The sequence below is a fragment of the Phodopus roborovskii genome, unplaced genomic scaffold (genome assembly GCF_943737965.1).
Source record: "Phodopus roborovskii unplaced genomic scaffold, PHOROB, whole genome shotgun sequence".
In the NCBI taxonomy this organism is placed as follows: domain Eukaryota; kingdom Metazoa; phylum Chordata; class Mammalia; order Rodentia; family Cricetidae; genus Phodopus; species Phodopus roborovskii.
This window is the reverse complement of record NW_026126461.1, coordinates 1,952,466-1,975,424: the sequence shown is the minus strand read 5'-3', so window position 1 is coordinate 1,975,424 and position 22,959 is coordinate 1,952,466. Positions and strand designations below refer to the sequence as shown.

The 22,959-nt window shown below is 42.5% G+C and overlaps 3 protein-coding genes across 6 annotated transcripts in view; 1 reads left to right on the top strand and 2 right to left on the bottom strand.

Moving 5' to 3' along the window:
• Positions 1-5,560: 5,560 nt before the first annotated feature.
• LOC127226588 (UDP-glucuronosyltransferase 1A8-like) lies at positions 5,561-6,711 on the bottom strand. The gene is given in 2 exon segments (XM_051190658.1): positions 5,561-6,489; positions 6,491-6,711. Coding segments are annotated over 2 exon segments (945 nt in total). The 3' UTR covers positions 5,561-5,765.
• A 3,483-nt stretch (positions 6,712-10,194) lies between these two features.
• Positions 10,195-11,107, bottom strand: LOC127226587 (UDP-glucuronosyltransferase 1A8-like). The gene has a single exon (XM_051190656.1). The coding sequence runs from the start codon at positions 11,074-11,076 to the stop codon at positions 10,195-10,197; it is 882 nt and encodes a 293-aa protein (XP_051046613.1). The 5' UTR covers positions 11,077-11,107.
• Positions 11,108-17,884: 6,777 nt separating this feature from the next.
• Positions 17,885-22,959, top strand: part of Usp40 (ubiquitin specific peptidase 40) — a 73,298-nt gene continuing 68,223 nt past the window's right edge. For all 4 annotated transcript variants that reach the window (XR_007834912.1, XM_051190744.1, XM_051190743.1 and 1 more), the window contains exons 1-3: positions 17,885-17,995; positions 18,976-19,193; positions 22,071-22,138. Coding sequence is in view for 3 of the 4 variants with exons in the window: in XM_051190744.1 (XP_051046701.1) it covers positions 18,995-19,193; positions 22,071-22,138 (267 nt within the window). In the remaining variant the exon portion in view is untranslated. The remainder of the gene's footprint in view (positions 17,996-18,975; positions 19,194-22,070; positions 22,139-22,959) is intronic.

The following is a 22,959-nucleotide window of genomic DNA, read 5'->3' as shown; positions in this document are numbered from 1 at the left end:
TTGAGGGACTTAACACAAGAATTTTTTAAAAATTAGTCAACTATGAATGAATTTATCTTGGAATCTTCAATACTATTCTATTGACTTCATATAAAAGATGATTTTAAGATGCCTGGGAAAACTTAGTCACACACTCTATCCTAGATTCCTTTCTTATTACTATGACAAAACACATTAACGAAACCAATTTAATGGAGAAAGGGTTTATTTTAGCTCACAATTCTAGGTCACTGTCCAACATTTCAAAGAAATAGAGGTAGCAGAAACTTAAGACAGCTGTCACATCACATCCATAGTCAAGAGCAGACAGAAAAAAAATTAGATCTGGGCTTACTTCCATTCCAGCGCATTTTCTCCATCCTTATATAGCCCAGATGCTACACACAGAAAATGCTGGCACCCAGAGCCAGGGTCTTCCCACACCAATTAATACTCTCAAGACACCCCCCAAAAATGTGCCTATCTGATGATGTGTTCCCTCACAGAGGCTCTCTTTCCAAGGTATTCTAAATTGTGTCAAGCTGGCAACTAAAATTAACCATCATGACTCTATCCTTTTTCAACTGGAAACACAGACATTTCTTTAAGCCATAACTTTGTTCCCCAAAGTTGCACGTTTATCTCATACTGTAAAACACAGTTCACTTTCCAAATCCCCAAAGTCTTTAAAATTTCCCAAACTGTAAAATCCGAAGTCTCTTAACTGTGAGCCTATAGCATTGAAAACAGGAAGCTAGAGAAAACTCATGTTAAGAGTACATAATGCTCTTGCCAAGGACCTGAGTTCAGGTCCTAATATCCACATCTGACAACTTACAACCTCTGGTATCTCCAGCTCCAAGGGATCCCACATTCTCTTCTGGACACCACAGGCACTGCACTCATATGTAAAAGTTCACACTTAGACACACAAGTACACATATTTAAAGATAGAAATAAAATCTTTAAAAACAACAACAACAACAAAAACAAAAACAAAAAACAAAAGCTGTGGCGAGCCAGCCTGACCCCACATTTCCTCAGGGGTCCTGGTGAAAGGACAAAGGGAACTTTAGTTCTTGTCCTTGTCCAGGAGTGGCTTTGGCATGGCTGGTCTAGGGGTGGAGCCAGTGCCTTGGAGGAGTCAATGTTGTGGTTTCCTGGGACCTAACTCTTCCCTTTGAGCTCTGGTTATTCGTCCTTAGGCAACCATGAATGAGGTATTGTGTTTTCTTTGCCAACATGCTCTGACTTAGATCTCAGCTGCCCTTGGCTATTTTTCCTCTTGCAAATAGTACATATGATGTTTATTTGTTAATGCACTGGCTTGACATAAACCATCAGCTTATGCCAGACCTCCTGGTCCTAGCTACTGCATTTATCTTTATTTCTTATCCCTTGTCCTCCTACTCATCACCTTGCCTTTGGAGATCCTTATTCCTGTAGGTTTTGGATTTAAAAAAAAAAAAAAAAGTGACATATACTTCCAATATAAAAATTCAGAACAAACATTCTTATTCTAAAAAGGAAGAATCATGTCATTAAACAATCGAATCAATTTGAAACGAAAATCCTGCAAAGTAGAACTAGTCTAACTATCCAGCATATGGGGATAATAATGGACTCCAAAGGGCTTAGGTAGCCCCATTTCTCCAGACGGCATGTACAGTTTCTCATTTAGGCTCAGGTTGACTCCACATCTGCAATTCCTTTTTTTTTTTTTTTTTTTTTTTTTTTTTTTTTTTTGTAGATATCCCACAGTCCTAGCATCTCCATTATCCTGGAGTCTCCACTGTCACTACATAAGTACGTGCAGTGGACTTCTTGGGACCTCTCTATAGGGCTTCCCACCTTGCCCAGCCTCAGCTGTTCCCTATGACCCTGCAATTCTTCAACTTTTCATTCAAAACCAGTACCCCATAGATGATGCAACACCATCAGGGGCTGCTGCCAGGCTGAGATGTAGCCTGGTCCCCCTGGACCACAGCTGTATTGGCTGTGCTGACCCTGATGAAACACTTTCCTCTTGCCCCACTGCAGTACAGGAGGATTCTCAGCCATGATGCTGACCTTTGTCAGTTATAGCTGCTGCCTCAGCACCAGCCTGAACATCATCCCGCACTAACAACAAACCAGACCATTATCTTTAAATTCATCTTCTCTCAGATTCTCAGAATACAGGCAAAAATGAAGGTGGAGAATGAATCAGAAAGTCTAATGACACATGTGAAAATTTCAAAACAAAACCAGATCTTTCATTACTGATATAGTTAATTTAAAAAGAGAACCACCCCAGAAACATATATTTGTAGCACATGCTTTTCTTAACTACTTATTTTAATTTTTTTTATTTTACATATCCAAGGTCCCTCTCACTCCCTCCCTTCCTCCCATGTCCTCCGACTACCCTCCCATACCCCCTCCCCACACACTCAAGAGGGAGGGTCATACCTTCCAGGAGGGATCAACAAAATCTGTCAAGTCATTTGGAGTAGGAACTAGGCCCTCCCTCCTGCCTCTAGGTTAAGGAAGTATTCCTCCATGGGGAATGTGCTCCCAAAGTCCTTTTGTGCACCAGGGATACATCCTGGTTCCACTGTCAGAGGTCCCTTAGACTGATTTCCCAGGCCTTGTAACTAAGACCCACATTCAGGGGGTCTGAGTCGGTATAATGCTGGTTTCCCAGCTATCAGTCTGGGGGTTCATGAGCACCCCCTTGTTCAGGTCAGCTGTCTCTGTGGGTTTCTGTAGCCTGGTCTTGTCCCATTTTCTTATCACTCCTCCCTCTCTGCATCTGGATTCCAGTTTGGCTCAATGTTTAGCTGTGGGTGTCTGCTTCTGTTTCCATAAACTACTAGATGAGGGCTCTATGATGGTGGATACGTTATCATCAATCTTATTATCAGGGAAGGGCATTTAAGATGATTTTGTTGAATATGTTTTCTGCACCTTTGAGCTGGGCTTCTTCACCTTCTTCTATGCTTATTATTCTTAGATTTGGCCTTTTCACGGTGTCCCACATTTCCTGGATGTTTTGTGTTAAGGATTTGTTGGATTTTAGATTTTCTTTGGTTGATGAATCTATTTCCTCTAGTTTATGTTCAGCTCCTGAGATTCTCCGATTCGATTTCTTGTATTCTGATGGTTATGCTTGAATTTGTAATTCCTGATCATTTACCCAGTTTTTCTATTTCCAACATTCCCTCTGTTTGTGTTTTCTTTATTGTATCTATTTCAGTTTTCTGGTCTTGAACTGTTTGAATTGTTTCCTTCATCTGTTTGATTGTTTCTTCTTGGCTTTCCTTCCATTTCTTTAAGGGACCATCTTGAGCCTGCCCTCACTTGACCTTTGAGCCCCTTTGCCTGCCTCTGCCTGAGATGAGTCTGGGACCAGCCCAGGCCAAATCCCCCCAACATCCCTTGGTCTGAGTGGCCCAGTCCTGGTACTCTGGATTATCCACTATCCAGAGTCTGCCTTCCCTTCATCCTTGGCCCTGCTGGGCCTACTGCTTGGGGTGCGTGCTTGGCCAGATCATGGGTCCAACACCCTTCCCCTCCCCTTAGAACTTCCTGGGTCAGCTCTGAGCATACGGAACCCATCGCTCCACACAGGCTCCACATTGGAGCCTGCCCTCACCTGACCTTTGGGCTCATTTGCCTGCTTTCTGCCTGAGTGCTTGAGACCATCCTGAGCCTGCCTTCCCCATATCATTGGCCCTGCTGTAGCCTCTGCTCGGGTCATCCAGAGTTACTGACATCGAACTCCTGACGCCCTACACCCACCGGGAGAGCAAGGAAGAGAGAGAGAGACTCCACCTGCACCCACTGGAAGAAGTGATGGGAAGACAGCAATACAAGAAAACACCTAACAATAGAAAGACCAGTATGGCACCAACAGAATCTAGAGACTCTACACCAACTAGACCTGAACACACCAAAGCAGATGAAGCAGAAGAGAATGACCTTAAAAAAAAAAAATGACTTCTTGAAAATGATAGAGGCCCTCAAAGATGATATGAGAAAATTCCAATGTAAAGATTTTAATGAGATTAGTAAAGTAGAATACTTCTTGGCTTATGACCATGCCTGTGATCATTGTCAAATGCAAATGTATATTAAGTAAGAATGTTTGTGCTGTTATTATTATTTTATGTAATGGAATGAATGGAACTATTTGGTATATGCATAATTTCTGAAAATTGGAAAAACGTGTAAACACAACTAAGAGTATTTTCCTATGGAGGTTAGACTAGAAATAGGTAAACAAGGTTTCATGCCTTGATGTGTATTTCAGTGATTCTAAAAACAATATTAAAATGTAGCTTGGAAGTGTTTGCACCATTTTAAAATTAACATACTCATATATGGATTTTAGACATAGAGCAAAGGATCACCAGCTTATAATTCACACTGCCAGAGAAACTAGGAAACAAGGAGGAACCTAAGAGATTCATACAAGGTCCTTCATAGAAGAGGAAAGGAACAAGATCTCCTGAGAGTATATTGGGAGTGGGGTGGGGGAGGCAGTGAGTGGAGAGAGAGTTAGGGGAAAGAGAAGGGGAGAAGAGGAGAACACGTGGGACCAGGAAGATTGAGTTGAGTCGGGGGATGAATAGATGAGAGCACAAAAAAAAAAAAAAAAAAAAAAAAAAACCCATAATAGAGGGAGCCATTATAGGTTTGAAGAGAAAATTGAAACTAGAGAAACATTCAGAGACCTACAAGGATGACCCCAATTAACAATCTGAGCAATAGTGGAAAGGCTACCTTAAATGCCCTTCCCTGACAATGAGATTGATAACTAACTTACATGCCATCATAGAGCCCTCATCTAGTAGCTGATGGAAACAGAAGCAGAAACCCACAGCTCAACACAGAGCCAAACTCCTAGAATCCAGTTGCAGAGAGGGAGGAATGATGAGCAAAGGGGTCAAGACCAGGCTACAGAAACCCACCAAGACAGCTGACCTGAACAAGGGGGAGCTCATGTACCCGCAGACTGATAGCTGGGAAACCAGCATTGGACCAATCCAGACTCCCTGAACATGGGTCTCAGTTAGAAGGCAGGGACAGTCTAAGGGACCTCTGACAGTGGAACCAGGATGTATCCCTGGTGCACAAAAGCACATTCCCCATGGAGGGATACTCCCTTAGCCTAGAGGCAGGAGGGAGGGCCTAGTCCCCACTCCAAATGACTTGACAGATTTTGATGATCCCTCCTGGAAGGCATGACCCTCCCTGTGGAGTGGGGGGGGCGGGTAGAATGGGAGGGAGAGGGAACTTGGATTGATATGTAAAATAAGAAAAAAATATATATATATATGGGTGGCATTGTGCTATTTTCATGCATTTGTGTCATTGAACTTCGCCCTTGTATTCCCATTCCTCAACCACCCTACTATTTGCTCATCCCTTACTTCCCACTAACTAATGTCCCTTTCTTCTTCATTTTACATATATCTTACTTCTGTCTGTTTCTGCCTTCCCTCGGGTCATTCCCTTCCCTGTCAAGGTTACCTTTTTTTGTTGTTGTTTTTAATTTTCATAACCTACACAAACTCATATACACATTGGAAGAAGAAGAGGAGATATATACATAAATTAAAATCCAGATCATAGTTTGGAGGTTATATTCAATTATGCCCTGGATATACACATCCATATTAACAGGGCACCTGTATAGATTTTCTATTAACCAGAAAGAGATTCCAGATGCAGCTAATGTAAATATCAAATCACAGATCATTAAAGAATTTCCTCTTTGTTGTCCAAAGCCAGGCTTGTCCTCATGTGCTAAAGGAGAGACAACATACCTTGGAAAGTGGCTTTCCCTGGTGGCAGTTGATCCTGCCAATCAAAACCATGTTGGGCATCACAGGTCTGGGGAACTCCAAGACAAAGTCAGTGCATAACAACCAAATGGACACTTGACTGACGAGGTCATCCATAGTCACTGGGGTCTGGAGAACTTCAGAGGCAATTTCTACAGCAGTTTTGTAAATACAAGGGCAAATGGGATGCTCCATCATATAGACAAGATGGTTCCATACCCTCTCCTTGAAAGTCATGGTGCCTGTGAGTTTCGAGAAAATTCTGGGAACATAAGAAAGAGGACTGGGGCACTGAGCACCTTCATTGAGAAAATAACAAAATACTCTAGTGAAGACCACGGACGGGAGTGACAAGTACTTGGCAAGAGTTAAGCCGCACACATAGAAAGGATCCAGAAACACAGCATCAAAAGAACTCTGCTCCAAGTACTCCACCAACTTCTTGCCATTAAACAAACTCCTACACTGTGAAAATATTAATTCCAGATACTTTCTGGCTGTGTTGTATAACATAGCATAGACAGTTCCTTCCCAAAGGCTCCACCAAGAATCACTAAAAACCTTGAACTCTTGGTCCAGATCCTCCAGAGTGTGAGATGTTGAATACTTTTTCACTGTCAAATTCAGGGATTTTCCCAGTTGCCAACTCACCTCTGGCACAACTACCACCACCTCATGCTGTCTCCACAACCATCTGCATGGTGAACCAGTGGCTCCCATCCATGGGAACCACCAGCAGCCTGCCTGCCTGGGCAAAGCCAGAGGCCAGCAACAGACACACACACAGAGGAAAGGAGACTGGAAAATCTACGGAGCCATGGGAGAAAGTGGAGCCCAGGTGAATCCAGCTGCTGAGGCTCTGGGCTCTTACAACATAGTAGTAGGAAAACAGGTAGCACATCCAGCAAGTGTAGTTGTTTGTATATGCATAGGAGAAGTTAAATTCAGTGCTAATGATTCACTCAAAAGAATAATAACTAATAAAATATCTACTTGTGTGTTTTCCAAATAATGAACGTATGATCTTTGTCTTAGAAAAGATGTCATCTATTGCGATACCAGTTTTAAAGAGTAATACAACCATTTATTTAAATTTTCAGAATTCAGAATTCAGTGCCTATAAGGAATCTCTGTATGCATCATGTGTTTGTTTGAACATCACAAGAAGGCAGGCTAAGAAGAATAGACAATGAGAAATGAGTAAGGCAAGAGGGAGAGCTGTAGAAAGCCAGAGTAGGTTAAGGGAAAGCCGGTTCCTCCCTGAGGAACACCTGGTGGTGGGACAGAGCCAGAACAACTCTACCTTGCTCTTGTAGGTGTGGCAACTTCATGGATCTGAGATTGCAAGAGACTTGGCTGGCAAGCACTAAGCCTGGGGACTCTGTCCTATAGCAGGACCCTTGTAAACCAATAATCTGGGCACCACCCATGATAAAATCAGTATCTCTGAATTATTGGATGTTTGAAGGCCAATGGAAAGGTTCCCTTCTTTCCTTCAACGAAAGAATGACTGTTTCTGATCCTAGCTTCTGAATAGTCATCTAGACAGAGGGTATAAGAGTGTTGATCCTCTGAACTCTGACAAGCCTCTGAGCCCTCCAACAATGATGGTCAGGTTTATTTGCTCCAGTACCAAAGGTGATTCTTTGCAGAAGACTTTGAGGTCCCCTCTGACTTAGGACTTTGAGATGTCATCACAGGTTCAGAACAGAAATGTTGCCAGATTCCCAAACAGGTAATGAGAACAATACTGGACTATTAGTGGACTTAGTTCTGATGTTGAGTCATTCATTAGTCAGGATATTTGGCAATGTACTAGCATGTTTAACTAAGAACTCTAATCTGAACAGCAGTCACGCAAAGTCTTTTGCTTGAGTCCAAAACAGTGCTGCTCTCGGTCTGCTCCCACTACACAGTTGACCCGGTACACAGGGTCAACTACCAGGGCAGTTGATGCAGGACCTGTGGATACTCTCAGAACAACGAGCAATGGGTATTGCCTGGCCCATCACCAGGGGTCTTATATTTTTCTACCTTTGGTGTTTTCTGTTTTATAGGACCTCTATTATCTGTGATAAAATAATAAGAAAATCGAGTTGCTCGATTTTGCCTTAACCCAGACAGCTTTGTGAAGCACTGGTGTAAAGAAGGCACTGGATCTCATGATCCCATTTCCTGTTACACGATGTGCTAACAGATGAGATGCTATGCCTGGCTGGAGTCCTTTAAAGGCATTTTACAACTGGGTCTACTAGCCTGGCATTTTATGACAGGGTCTCACTCAGCACATTCCCAGTGGGAATTTGGTTCTCTCATCCCAACTAAAGACTCAAATGTGATGAGGCAGGTACTCCTTCATGGTGAACCCTATACTTCCACCATGTGATCATCAGGCTGACCAAAATAGCTTTGGAAATGAAGCCCTTCACCACCCCCAATCCCTTCTTGTGATAAACATATTCAAACTCACTCATCTGCCATTCTCCCTTCTTCCCGCTTCAACGATCAGTGACACACCTGGGCACACATTTCTATCAGCATTGGTTTTTTTTTTTTAAGATTTATTTATTTATTATGTTGCAGTGTTCTGTCTGCATGTATCCCTGCAGGTCAGAAGAAGGCACCAGATCTCATCATGGATGGTTGTGAGTCACCATGTGGCAGCTGGGATTGAACTCAGGACCTCTGAAAGAGCAGTCAGTGCTCTTAATATCTGAGCTGTCTCTCCAGCCTTGGTCTTTATTTCTCTTATCAACAAGGTTATGATCATATTTTTTAAATAATCCACTTTGTACCTTCAGTTGTAAGGAAGAGGAGAACATAGAATTCTTCCTGCAGGCATCTTTCTGTTAACTTTAGACATCACTGATTCTGCCCACCCCTAACCAGGATGTAAAAATCAAAGTGGGACTGTTATGTTTATGGATTGGAAGCAGATGGCAGCTCCCACCTTAACCACCATACACTAGGGTCTTTGGAGTATAAATATGAGTTTTGAGGATGTAAGACAGAGGGTGGGGGCACTGAGTACTATCATCAATATAGTAGCAAAAGACGCTGCTGGAGCCCATGGAGGGGAGTGATAAGTACTTGGCAATAGTTAAGCTGCACACATCAAGAGCATCCAGAAACACAGCATCCAAAGAATTCTGCTCTAGGCACTCTAATAACTTCTTGGCTCCCAGGAATTTTATTTATAAAAAGTCAGACTTGTAGTTATGCTGTATCCATGTGTACCAAAGGGCCTTCATTTGTGTATGTACCCATTTCTAAGTTTGGGGTATGTGTGTGTTGGGGTACACTTAAGGTCATTGACTAAAAGACTGGACATCTACCACCAGTCCCCAACATTAGGTTTGCAAGTCCCTTTGGATTTGGGAGTGGTACAATTTGTCACAAAGTATGATATGTAGCAAGAGGACAAAATCCTTAGGTACATCATATATTACAGCTTCGTTCTTATAAATGCAACAGAAGATAGAATGCCATCAGGCAGGTGAAGTAAACAGATATATAGAGTCAACTCTGGTTTCTCCCCTGATGGTGTTGATTTGTATGGAGGCATGGTCAAACAAATAGAGAAATTTGAAAAGAATTCACTAATCGGCATTGTGATAAGTCATCCTCAGAGAAAGTGTTCCCCAATTGCCCTGAGATCAGACTTCACTTCTAGAGATCATGCAAAGTTTCCCAAAAGGCATCACTGAGACCAGATTCAAAGATAGGTATGTTTTGCACAAATACACAAGGCAGAAACAGGATTCTGAGAGAGCAACAGACATGAGGGCCCCAAAGAAGAGTGAACTGTGATGGCATACAGAACAAAGCTGTGATGGCTGGAACATAGACAGTGACACAAGCCAGAGAGTCATGTGCCCTCTGGATGCCAGAGCAATGACAACTGTATCAAGAGTATCACTAGGGTCCCCCAAATCATATTGAGAGCTCAGAGACTAAAACTTGTGCCGTCAGCCCATGTGCCCTTCACCAGGCCCCTGTTACTGATCTTTTCCCTCAGTCTAACCCTTTCATACTTTCTTGTACAACGTATTCCAGCATTTTCTCTTTCCCCCCTCATGCCTCACTTATGCCTCTTCTCCCCTTTCAGTGTCCATGATCTACACACACACACACACACACACACACACACACACAGGTGCATGCATGCATAAATTGAAATCTGAATTATGCTTGGAAGTTCTTTCTAATCATGCTGTGGATAAACACAAACATATAAACAAGAAAGCTATCTGTAAATTTTCTTTCTATTAATGAATTGGCACAAAACAATTCTGTAACCCAGGAAGAAATTCAAGATGCAGCTAATATAACAACGAATCACAGCTCAGTAAAGAATTTTTTATTGTCCAAATCAGGACTCTCTTCATGTGCTAATGGAGACATAACATACCTTGGAAAGTGGCTTTCCCTGGTGGCAGTTGATCCCGCCAATCAAGACTATGTTGGGCATCACAGGTCTGGGGAACTCCAAGATAAAATCAGTGCGTAACAACCAAATGGACACTTGACTGAAGAGGTCATCCATAGTCACTGGGGTCTGGAGAACTTCAGAGGCAATTTCTGTAGCAGTTTTGAAAAAATAAGGGCAAAATGCATGTTCCCCCATGTAGGATAGGTGGTTCCACACTCTCTCCTTGAAAGTCATGGTGTCTGTAAATTTTGAGAGAATTCTGGGAACATAAGAAGGAGGGCTGGGGCACTGGGCACCCTCTTCAAGATAGTGACAAAAAATTCCCCTGCTGAAGACCACGGATGGGAGTGATAAGTACTTGGCAACAGTTAAGCCACACACATCGAAAGGATCCAGAAACACAGCATCAAAAGAACTCTGCTCCAAGTACTCCACTAACTTCTTGTCATTAAATAAATCCCTACAATGTGAAAACCACAATTCAAAAAAAACATTGGATGAGTGTTGTAATAGAGAAAACATACTGCTCTCCTGAGCTTTCCAGTGAGCACCCATAAAAACCTTGAACTCATGGTTCAAATCCTCCAGAGTGTGAGAAGTTGAGTACGTCTTCACTGTCCAATTCAGAGATTTTCCCAGTTGCCAACTCACCTCTGGCACAACTGCCACTACCTCATGTCCATTGTCGATGAGCTTTTCCACAACCATCTGCATGGTGAACCAGTGGCTCCCATCCATGGGGACTACCAGCAGTTTGCCTGCCTGGGCAAAGCCAGAGGCCAGCAGCAGACACACACACAGAGGAAAGGAGGCTGGAGAATCTGCAGGAGCCATGGGAGAAAGTGCAGCGCAGGTGAATCCAGCTGCTGAGACTCTGGGCTCTTGTTACCCAAGTGAAGAATACAGGGACAAATGTCCTCACCCCCGAAGTGATTTCCTATTTACATATTCATAAAAACATCATACCCAGTGCCAATAATTGAACTCAGAAGATAAAGGTTAATGAGCAGCAGCAACTGAGATAAGTGTCCCTGATAAGAATAGCATATGCTCTTAGCCACATAGAGAATCATGCTGTGCAATCTAAGTATTGAGGCAGAGTTTTAGTCAATGGTCTTGGACTTTGAGAGCTCAGATTAAGGTGAAAGGAGATTTGAAGAGTTGTTGCCTTTTTGGAGGATTTCCAGAAGCAATTACTGGGCTGCGTGCTCAGAGTGATGAAAACTCTCTACCCAGAAACAAGTTGGCAAACATCTTCTACAAAGCACTGGAAGATGGTTCTTCCTGACCTGGCTGGCAGTGGAATTGTTTGTCCTAAGCAACTCTGCCATGGATAGGCACTGCTGCGTTTTCTGGTCTGTTTGCAGCAGGTGTCTTCTTCCCTTTCCAGAAATAATCTTCTCTACATGGCTATGTTGAAACTGAAGACTCGCCTACGTGGACTATTACAGGGATTAGGTAGTCTATGACTATCCTTTGTTTCATATGTCTTTCTGTGGGCGTACCTGTTGCACTGGACTTGATAGTCTGCTTTTGCTCCTCACTAATCCTGCTCAGACATTCAAGCCCTTCATAAATATTTTATTAATCACAGAAAAGATTATTGGTAGGCAAGGCCACTAAAGAATCACAATGCCTCAGTCAAGAAGAAAGCATTCAGAACCCCTGCCAACAAAGGCTTTCCCAGTTATTGAACCCTGCTGGAATTTTAACAATGCAGAAATGGGAAAATTGGGTCAGTATAGACAGCATACTTTGAAAGAAATAGGTAAAGGGTTTCCCAAAAAGAGGAGTCAAAACAAAATGCAAAAAGTTCACTAAAATCCAAACATGGATTCCCAGAACTTTTAAGAATTTTTCTAGAATATCAAAAATTCATGGATATTGACCCAAAGACCCCAGAAAATGTGAGAATGGTTACCATGAATTTTGTAGTATAATGTGTCTCTGCTGTTCACAAGAAAATGTAAAAGTTTGAACGGGCTATAGGAATGAATACATCTCATTTGGTGGGTATAGCCTTTAAAACTCACCATGCAAGAGAAATCAGAATGTCTGGACAAGCAACCATGGAGGAACAGAAAATAGAGTGGGTTGAACAAATGTAGAAGAACTCTCTAGGGAGAGAACTAAAGTGTGGGAAAGGGGGGCAATAGAAAGTTAGGGCCCCAAACCTGTAGAGAGAGCACAGAAAGTGAGCCAACCCAAGAGAAAAGGCACCTTTTGGATACAGCCACTTGGGGGCTCCAGTGTGAGGTACTTATATGAATATAGCCACTTGTAGTGAGTTGATCCCAGAGAGAGAAGGAAAAATGTGGACAGGTGGTAGAATGGAACTATGATTCAGAGGATAATGAAGAGGCTCCTGGCAATCCTTAATTTTTCAAAGGCAAGTGCTTGCCTGGAGAGATGGCTCAGTGAGGTAAAATGGTTGCAGCTATAAGGACCAATGTGGGATCTCCAGAATCCACCTAGCAAGAGAAGCTAGCTCACAACTAGCATTCCAATGTGTCCATAGCAAGGTCAGAGGCAGACACAGAGAAATCCCTGGAGACTCACAGGACCGCTAGCCTAATGTAGTGGTTTGTGTTGTGGTTTTTGTTTGTGTTCTGATAATTAAAGCTTGCCTTGAGATCAGAGGGTGGATCTAGCCACTAGTTAACCATAGAGGTCTCAAGGTCTGTACAGAGAGGAGACAGGAAGTGACAACATGGGGAGGAAAGAGGAAGTGATGAGGAGGGGCATAGACAGGATCTCAGTCCTTTCAGTCTGAGGATTCAGAGAGTTAAGAAGTGACTGTTGGCTGCCCTTTGCTTCTCTGATCTATCAGTATTTAGCTCGATATCTGACTCTGGGTTTTTACTGATGAGACAAATTAAGATCGCTCTTAGGTTTGAATAGGAATGAATAGGTTCATATATTTGAATGTTTGGTTCCTAGTTGGTGGACTACTTAGAAGTATATTAGGAAGTGTGGTCTTGTTGAAGGAGGTGTCCCACTGGGGGTTGGGCTTTGAGGTTTCAAAAGCCCATACCAGGCCCAATCTCTCTCTCCCTTTCTACTGAGTGTTTGTAGATATGATGGAAACCCTCAACTACTGCTGCAACACTATGCCTGCCTGCCTGCCTGCCTGCTACTGTGCTCCGCTCAGTGATGGTCATGGACTAACCCCTGAAACAGTAAGCAAGTCCGCAGTTAGATGCTTCCTTTTATAAGGTGCCTTGGTCATGGTGTCTCTTCATGGCAATATAACAACAATATTTAGGACACCTGGCATATATGTAGCTGGGAATAATGAAAGGCCCTGTCACAAAAGAGGTGGAAGATAGAGACTGATACTCATGCTCCCAGGAAGAAAAAAATGTACTGGGGTTCCAATTCCCTACTTGAATTTGTCCTGTCATCACCAACATCCTGTGGTCTCCACTGCAGCTTGGGCTTCATCATCATAACTCCAAGCAATAGACTGGCAGAGCCTCCAAATAGAAATCTAACCCTGCTGTATCTTGCCTGGCCTCTGCAGCTTTCTTGAGCCTTAGTGCAAACCTCTAGTGTCCTCACTCTTATATTTTTCTTTACCCTCTCCAAAAACAAAACACACACACAAAACAAAACAAAACAAAAAATCAAATAAACAAAACAAACACTACCTTGTGGGCAATGTTGTCAAGTTATGTTCTCAGTTCAAGATGTAGCCTGACCCCTTTGGACCATGTTGATCAGCCTCTGTACTAACCTAGAGGGAAGAAACCATGAGTCCTTCTCAAACTCCTCCAAAAAACAAATATATAAAGAAAGCAAATACTTTCAAACACCTTTTGTTATACTGGTACCAACTCAGAAGAAACAGAAAAGTAAAGGTCCATATTCTTGGTGAACATAAATGCAATCCACCCCAATGAAATAAAAATTCAACAGCACATCAAAAGAATCACCCAATATAATGGTCCCTTTTGATTTTCCAGTTAGCTGGATATGTCTTCAAGGGTATTTCCAGAAAGTTTTAACTAGGAAGGAAGTGTATCTAAAATTCTAATTGGTCTTAATAATAAAATTTAATAAAAATCCCCAGTCAGCTATTAGGACCAGAGAAGCAGAGCATCCAGCCACTAGAGGTCTTATTGCTACAAAATCTCAGACCAAAAAGAGGCCAAGTTCCTGTTTCTATGATTCCTCAGCCTGAATGAGCAACAGATTCTATCTCCACCCACCTTATATTCCTATCTCTATCTCTCTAGTGCTGAGATAAAGATGTGTGTAGTGAAAAGATCCATGCAGCAGCACCTGTGGCACTGACCACGCCCTTTGGGGCGTGGTCACAGGTGCATAGATGAGCATGTGGTATTTGGGCTGGGGTCCTGGACAGGATTGTGCTCTCTTGGTTCCAGTCAGGTCACAGAGAGCAGCCTAGGTGTAGACCCTTGGAGCAGGAACTTGTGGGACACTGGTTTCTCGTGTAAGTGACTTCCCTCGGAATAAGATATATAACCCATATGTTATCCTCGTCCCATGTATCTTAATCTGTACATCATTATCTGATGTCAGAAGTGGGACTGGGCGTGGTCAGTGCCACAGGTGCGGCTGGGTGGATCTCCCACTACAGCGTGTACCTCCCAAGTACTGGGATCAAAGATATGAACTCTAGTTCTCTCTGAGACTGGTAAATCCATGTAGCCCAGTGTGGCCTTGAACTCCCGATCTTCCTGCTTCTATGTCCCCAGTGCTGGGATGAAAGGTATGTGCCACCACTGCCTGACCTCTATGGTTAACTAGTGGCTAGCTCCACCCTCTGATCTTCAGGCAAGTTTTATTTGTTAGAGCATAAACAAAATATCACCACAAGGAGCCCCTACTCTGAATGGATGTGGCACCTTCAAAAGGGCTGAATTTTGGACTGAAAGTGAGCTGAACACCAGCATTCATCTTTCCCTGCTTCTTGATTGCAGACACTGTGGGCTAGCTATTTCACATTCCTGCCATCCCAACTAGAGTTGCCTTTACCACTATGTTTTTTCCGTCATGATGGACTATCCCTTCAACTAGGAACAAAAAAAGAAACTCTACTTTCCTTAAGTAGCTTTAGTTAAGTATTTAACATAACAATGAGAAAAATTGTTATCAAACTATTTAAAAATTGCTATCAAGCAGTGGGGCCATTGCTGTGGCTAACTGACTTTGTGACAAGAATTTAGAAGCAGGGCCATCATAATCTTCATTGTCCTCAGCACCACTGTCTTCCACCTTCCTACCAATTAATATTAAGAACTAATAATGAGCTAGGCACTGGGAAGTTTGTTGGGGTGTCCTAGTTTATTTCCTATTGCAGCGATAAACACAACTAAAAGCAACTTGGGGAGGAGAAGGTTTATTTCATACAGCTTACAGTTCATCCCAAAGGAAAGTCAGGGCAGTAACCAAAGACAGGGGCCTAGAGGCCCGAACTGAAGTAGAGGCCATGGAGGAACCTGGCTTACTGGCTTGTTCTGTGTGGCTCACACTGTTTGATTTTTATATAACCCAGGACCAACTTCCCCAAGGTGGCACCGCCCATAGTGGACTGGGTCCTCAATATCATGAATCAAGAAAATGGCCCTCCACTTGCCTATACACCAATTTTATAAAGGCATTTCTCAATATTGGTTCCCTCTTTCCACAAGAACCAAGCCTGTGTCACGTTTACAAATAAAACAAAACACACAAATCAATAAAACAAAAACAAATAAACAAAACCTAACTAACAAGTGCATGGGCACATGGGGATAAGACTGACTAGAAGGCTGTCGGGAGCTGTCTTTGTGGGGCTGCAATCAGAACCAGCCTAGTGGCCCCGGGTCTCTACTTGAGTAGGGGGGTGTGGATGAGGGAAAGACTAGCTATAGACAATAAGAAAAGACAGAGAGACAGAATAAAGGTCAGGAGGGAGATTAGTCAATACTGAAATGCCACAAGTTTGGTTTTCACCACTCTTATATACCTTATCCGAAAAGGGAAACACAGTATCATGTATATGGAACAAACAGACTTTTCTTCCTCACTTATTCTAAGGGTTCAGTAACCATACCTTAGCTTCAACTTCTTGTTCCCTAGCCTTGAGGGTCAGGAGTAGCAGCACCTCAGATTCAGGTCTGTTGTTATTTAGAATGAGACAGCCAAACATCCTACTGTAGCCACATGTTTGACCTTTAGGTCATATGACTTGTTGAGGACAGTTTTGAACTATCCTTGCGCCATGATAGAGTGCAGCCATCTTTATGGGCACCCACAGAAGGTAAGGTGTTGTTTTTAACAAAATCTCAAACATTCGATTTTATCAATAAAGACTTGGGGGCCAGATGCAGGGTGAAATCCTGTGAGCTCAGAGAGGCAGAGAAAATACCCAGCTGAATTTCCTCCACCAACCCCCCCCCCATATCCCAGAAAGAACTCCTTTCTTCTGCCATCTCAAACAAACAAACAAACAAACAAACAAACACAAAACCTCAAACTGACTGTCTCACCCTTCTACTTCCTGTGTATCTCTCTATCCATCATCCCGACTCTCTGGTACTCTCTATGGTTTTTTTATGTTCCCTTCCTGTAAACTGGATGCTGCTCTTGGATTAAAGGTGTGTGCTGGGTGTTGGGGGTGGGGGTAGGGGGCTGGGAGGAGAAGGAGAAGAAACTAACTACAGCTGGAATGTGAAATAAATAAATGTATTTGTTTTTTTAAACTGGCATGTGCTAGGGCTGAGCCATACCACAACTAGAAACAGGTTTTGTTTTTTTTTTCCAGTAAATAATGTAATCTCAGGTATCATAATGTGATCAAATATCCTGCAACAGTAAGGCCTCCTGTATCTGTGGATGGCACCTTACTTACAGTGGCTGGTTTGAGTCAAGGAACAAAAGTTTGAGGTATATGTGCCATTTTAAAGAGTTGGATGATGTACAATTAGGGGAGGCAGAGCAGTCAACAGACAAGAGGACAGGAAGAGATGAAGCCAGCAAAGAAAAGTGAAGAGGAGGTTGCTACTAGCAAAGCAGCCCTCAGAGTGGAATACTCAGAGCTGTGTGTGCTCCCTGTCCATTTCCTGGCCCAGGCCTCTTGTTCCTCTCCCATCTTCTCCTGCAGGCATTCCTTTCCAGATGTTCCAGTTTTCCTTGTTTTCTTCATTCATGTCCTGATAGAGGATGACAAGGAAGATATGAGTGGGAAGTAGCCCATCCAAGTGCCCAGGCAGGATAGATCACTTTGAAGGGAACATGTGTGCGCATGTGCTTGCATGCATATACATAAACTACTTAAGGCTGATAGAGATTAAATAAAGATAGAGGATGATGTAAAAAGTTCACGGAACGTGGGACATTTTCACAAGTTTTGTATTGGATATATGCTTGAAGGAAAAACGGTTTTAAGTCCCTTTGTATAACCTAGAGCAAAAATATATATAAATACCTATTCCCCTTAATTGGTGAAAGCTCTAGGAACACGTGACCCCAACGCGTTAATCTTTAATTTTTGCAGGTGGTAACAAATATGCAAGCTGACAGGAAAACCAGCCACCCCATCCACAAGCTCTTTAGCGAGGCAACTACGTTGCCCATAAATCTCCGCGTGGCGCGAAGCATTCTGGGAATTGTAGTACGTATCTGGGAGGGGGGAAAAAAAAAAATCACTTACCAGAGACCCGCCCTCGCCGGCATGGCGGTACACGATCGGAGCGAGTTCGTTTACTCTGTGCAGTGGCAGGGGCGGGGGTCTGGGCTATAGGCAGTAAGTCTGGCTGGGGCACGGGGGCGCAGGGAGGGACGAGGGCAGCGTAGGGACGACGCCGGCCGCTTGAGGCAAGATGCCTGGCGTCTCCTGGCAGCGCGTCTGGGGTCGGGCCGCGGGGACGCGCGTCTGGTCGCGCTCCTGGGCCCTGGACGTCTGGGTGGGCGGGAAGGCCTCTGAGGAATGGCATGGCGGGAATGCAGCTCGCGAGCTCGAGGCCTGCTCGCGAGCGAGTTTCCCTTCTTGAGCTTTTCTTCAGAGGCCTGTGTTGAAAAGGAAAAGGCCTGCATTTCGGCCGTTCCTGTCCTGTCTAAAAGTGGCCTCAGCTTCACCTCAATTTCCCCTCTACTACACGAGAAACAGCAGATTCTCGCCGCTCCCCGGTAGTAAGGTGTTGGAAAGCCTTTGGACTCCGTAGCTCTAATGGCCAGAGTCCTTCTTCCCTCAGGTACTTACTCTAGGCTCTCGAGTTTGGGGCCAAAGTGCTGAAACTACTATCAAGAAGATGAATGTGATAGGTTTAATCCACGGAAACTCCGTGGTCTGATAAAGTAATGAGGAGATGGGAAAAGCTGAGATTTCAGAGTCATTGATGCTCCCAAGGCTGCTGTCACCTCTTTTTTCTCATTTAGTAATGTGGAATCCAAGACTAGTTATTGGTTCTGGTTCCTGTGGGCCATACCCATTTTTTTAGTTCCTTTTGTGACATGACTGGTCAAACTACCCTATAAAACATGCGTAGCCACATTTTACATAAAAGTAAATATTAGCTAAATTACTTGTTCAGGGTCACACAGGTTAATAAGGACCCCTGTAGATATGAAAGAGAAGTCAGATCTTGCTGTCCCCAAAACACAAAGTCCTATATTTTCTGAAGAACAATTTAACAAAACAATTGCCCTCAAATATAAAGAAGACTTGGGGGTGGGGGCTTATTTCAAGAATAAAAGCATTTATGTAACATGTCATTTTCTTTAAAGGATAGTATTTGGTTCCACAATGTTTGGGAACCTGTTTGAAGAGGATTATTCCAGTGTGTCAAATAGTCAGTATGGAAAAGGGAAGAAATTAAAGACTAAAGGTTTGGAGCCACCTGCCCCTAGGGAATTCACCAATTTAAGTGGAATCAGAAACCAGGGTGGAACCTGTTACCTCAATTCCCTTCTTCAGACTCTTCATTTCACACCTGAATTCAGAGGTATGCTATGTCACATGCAGTTGAATAATAACATGTACCATGGATTTTATATTTAACTATGTAAAAAACAGAAAAGAGGAAAGCATTTGAAAGTGGATTCAGCAATATGTGTTCATTGTCAAAAAGTAAGACATGTATTGGCAGTTCTCTGAAGAAAATGGTAAAGTTTAAATTTAAAAGAAAATCTATTTTGTGTAGTGTTTCATAACAAAAATAAAAACATAAGGCAAGGTATTTCTAATTCTCACAATTTAAAATACAACATAATGACAATTCTCTAGTCTTTCACCAAAGTAACAAATAGTTTAATCTGGGCTACACAGAAAGCCTTGACTTCTGCAGTGGGTAGAGTTGTCACATTATTTATACACATCCATAGTTACTTACCTGTATTTCTGAAATTCAGAGAGCGCTGATTCTGGGCTTGTCCTGAAACTTGTTTGGCCTCAGAACCTGACCTGGGTGAAGCTTGTGAATTTTAGTTCTCTCAGGGGGGTGAATATTCATATATTCACAACAGGAATATTAATCTTACCAGTATTGTCTGTGCCAGACCTTGGCAGGAATAAAGAATAATGTCTAAGTTCCTACTTCATCATTCCAAAATCTGGAAATTATGAACTTCAAAGACCCAAAGGAGTTGAAGTAAGGAACTTTGTACAGAGAAACATAAACCTACTCAGGTTAGCTATATTAAACAGGTGTGGGGAGTTACTGTGATGATAGACTATTCCTCCAGAAATCAAATGCCTGAAGCCAGCCAATCTGCACAAAGCCTTGATTTCTTACCCATTTCTTAACATACTTGTTCCATTCCCATCTCTCTACTCCAGTTTCCTTTCTTGTGGTCTTAGTATCTGGTGTTGATTTCAGCATGAGCCTTGTTTGGCCTCTGTAATCCTGAATGGGAGACCCAGTGAACATGAATATATAGCTCATGTCTCTACAGGTTCTCTATTATGAGGAGTCTGGTTTGTTCTGTACTTGAATGCCAAGTTCTCACTAACACCCAGTTTATCAGATCTTTGGAAGTTCTTCTGTTTCTCTAAGCTTAAAAAGGCTTCTTTCTCCAGAAATCTAGGATATATTTACTGTTGTCCACTTCTAGTGGGCCATTCTAATGGCCTGAACTGATAAATTTCAGAGTGCTATCTGTGTCCTTGACTTCAACCTCTACATAAAGTTGCCTCCTAGTTGTCAGCAAATCTAATCTTAGAAGTTTTCAGCTTTACTAAGCAGATAACTAAGAGAGATAAAGATCTCCCAGGTTATATTATGGTTGAAGTTAAAAGGCAACTTGAAGCAGAAAATAGCCTTAAGAACGGACTGAGAGGGAAGAGGAGGATCAGAAGTTCAAAGCCACATAAGACCTCCCTGGAAAAACTGAATAGCCAGCTATATGGCACAAACCTGTAATCCCAGCACTCAGGAGGTTAAGGCAGAAAGAGTAAAAGTGTGAGACTAGCCTGGACTATATAGTGAGACTTTTCAAAAACCCAAGAAAGAAAAAGAAAGGTGAGGGACAGGCAGATCACGGAGAATGCCCGGAGCTTAGAGCTGCAGGCCAGCTTCCTCTGTCTGTTCAAGCATGTAGTTTGACATTGTCGTGTGCACAGTGCTCTCTGCATGGCTTAGCATGACCTTGCTGTTGAGGGGGAGGTGTAGTTTGGAAAGCAGGAAAAAGGGAACTTTTGTGTATATATGTCTTGGAGGGGGGGTAGTATTTTAAAGTAAGACTAAATTGAATTCCATTATATTGCCAGTGTATTGCAGTGAGAAATAATGGGAGATTATTCTGAAAAGCCCTTGAGTGGTTTTGTTCTTTAACCTATGGTACCCCCTCTCCCCCAGTGGCAGCACTTAGTGAGGAAAAAAAATATTCTTAAGAGCAATCACTAGGGCATCAATGGAGTGTTTTGTTTGTTTGTTTTTCTTTTTTTCCTCTCTTTTGGATTTTTTCATACAGGGTTTCTCTGTGTAGCTTTGTAGAATAGGCTGTCCTCGAACTCACAGATATGTGTCTACCTCTGCCTCATGAGTGCTGTTATTAAAGGCGTGTGCCACCACTACCTGATTTGGTATCAGTGTTTTTTAATAAAGAGACTCACCCCATTCATCACTTGGCCTCATTGGAATGTTTCAAAAAAAGACAAATTGCAGGGCCTGAAAAACTTCCTTTTTCAAGTGAGATCATTGCCATCTCATTACTGGAATTGTAGAAAAGATCTTTATTTACACACCAAAAAACAAAGGACAAGATCTCAAGGTAAAAGGCAACCAGTCTGGTCCTTGTCTTGGAAGGTTAGTTTATAAGCCTCATGTGTGAAAATACACATCTGTGACATTTTTTCTGTTTTCTGAGACTTCCATAGCTTTTGAATCCTATTGCCAAAGGTAGTGAAAACCCACCATTTTTGTTAGTTTTATATATTTTTTTGTTTGTTTGGGGCAGTGCCAAGTCTTTGCACTTGTTAGGTAGGCATTCTGCCCTTGAGCGACATCTTCTTCATCTTTGGAATTTGAGGCAAGGTCTTGTTATATAGGTCTTGAACTCGAGATCCTCCTGCCTCAGTCCCAGGAATTCTAGGATTAAAGGATGTCCTATAATGTCTTGCCTGCTTATATTTTTATGTTCTATGGATTTGTCACACTGAAGTGTCACTTGATGGTTACATACTGGTACATCACTTGATGTTCTTAGATCCGGTGGACAACAATGTTTAAAAATGCAAAAATGTGTAGATGAATGGTATAAATATTGTCTTAGTCATCTCTAAATCTTTTGCTGATATTGCTTAATGGAGGTCTTGGCTTCCTAAATGATTTTCCAAGATGAAATAATATCACTTACACATCTGACTCTACTTTTTTGTTTAGAAGCTTTATTTTCTCTTGGTCCGGAAGAGCTTGGTTCTTTAGAAGATAAGGATAAGCCTGATGCAAAGGTACTAAATCTATAATTTATTGGGTCTTTTAGAGTATTCAGGAAATGTTTGGGGGATTTTTGTATGTGTATATGTGTGTAGTGTGCATTACTATACCTACACATGTTTGCCTGTGTGGGAGTGTGCTTGTGTATGCATTTGTGTGTATGTGCGTGTGGAGACCAGAGATTGACATCCTCCATTATGCTTATTCATTGAGGCAGGGTCTCTCACTTGTACTGTTTCAGCTAATTTGCCTAACTCACTTGTCCCAGTGAGCCCAGCTCTGCCTTCTGAGAGCCAAGATTAAAGGTGGTCATCATACTCAGCAAGCCTTTAAGTGGGTGCTAGCATTTGAACTCCAGAGCTCCTTCTTGTGAGGCAAGCACATTACCCTCTGTAGCATCTCCCTAGCCTGGGGAATAATTCTTAAGGAAGAAATTAAGTTCCTTATTCATAGAAAACAAAGTTATTTATTACAAAGTATTGTCTTTATTGACAAAAAGTAACTTGCCTCATACTTAATTAGCAGTGAGATTTTCCTGTTATAGAATATTATTTTAATGTGTGTTACTTTTGTTTATGTTCTGGAACATTTGTTTAATGATGAAAAGATGTGTGTTGATTAAATAAAAATCACCTGTGGTCAGGAGGCTGGGTCAGCAACTAGCTGACAGGAAGTTGTAGAGAGGAGCCAAGTGGAGAAAGGTTTATAAGGAGGGGCAAGAAAAACTGCATGCAGACTTCTTGGGAAACGAAGAGATGAGCTGGGTGAGTTGCTTGCTACTCAGCCTCTCTGGGAAGCAGGATTCTACTTCAACCTTTGAATCTTGAATTCTTTA

Bases quoted from the DNA above. Each gene is read 5' to 3' on its own strand.
- LOC127226587 (XM_051190656.1), bottom strand. From the start codon at position 11,076: ATGGCTCCTGCAGATTCTCCAGCCTCCTTTCCTCTGTGTGTGTGTCTG.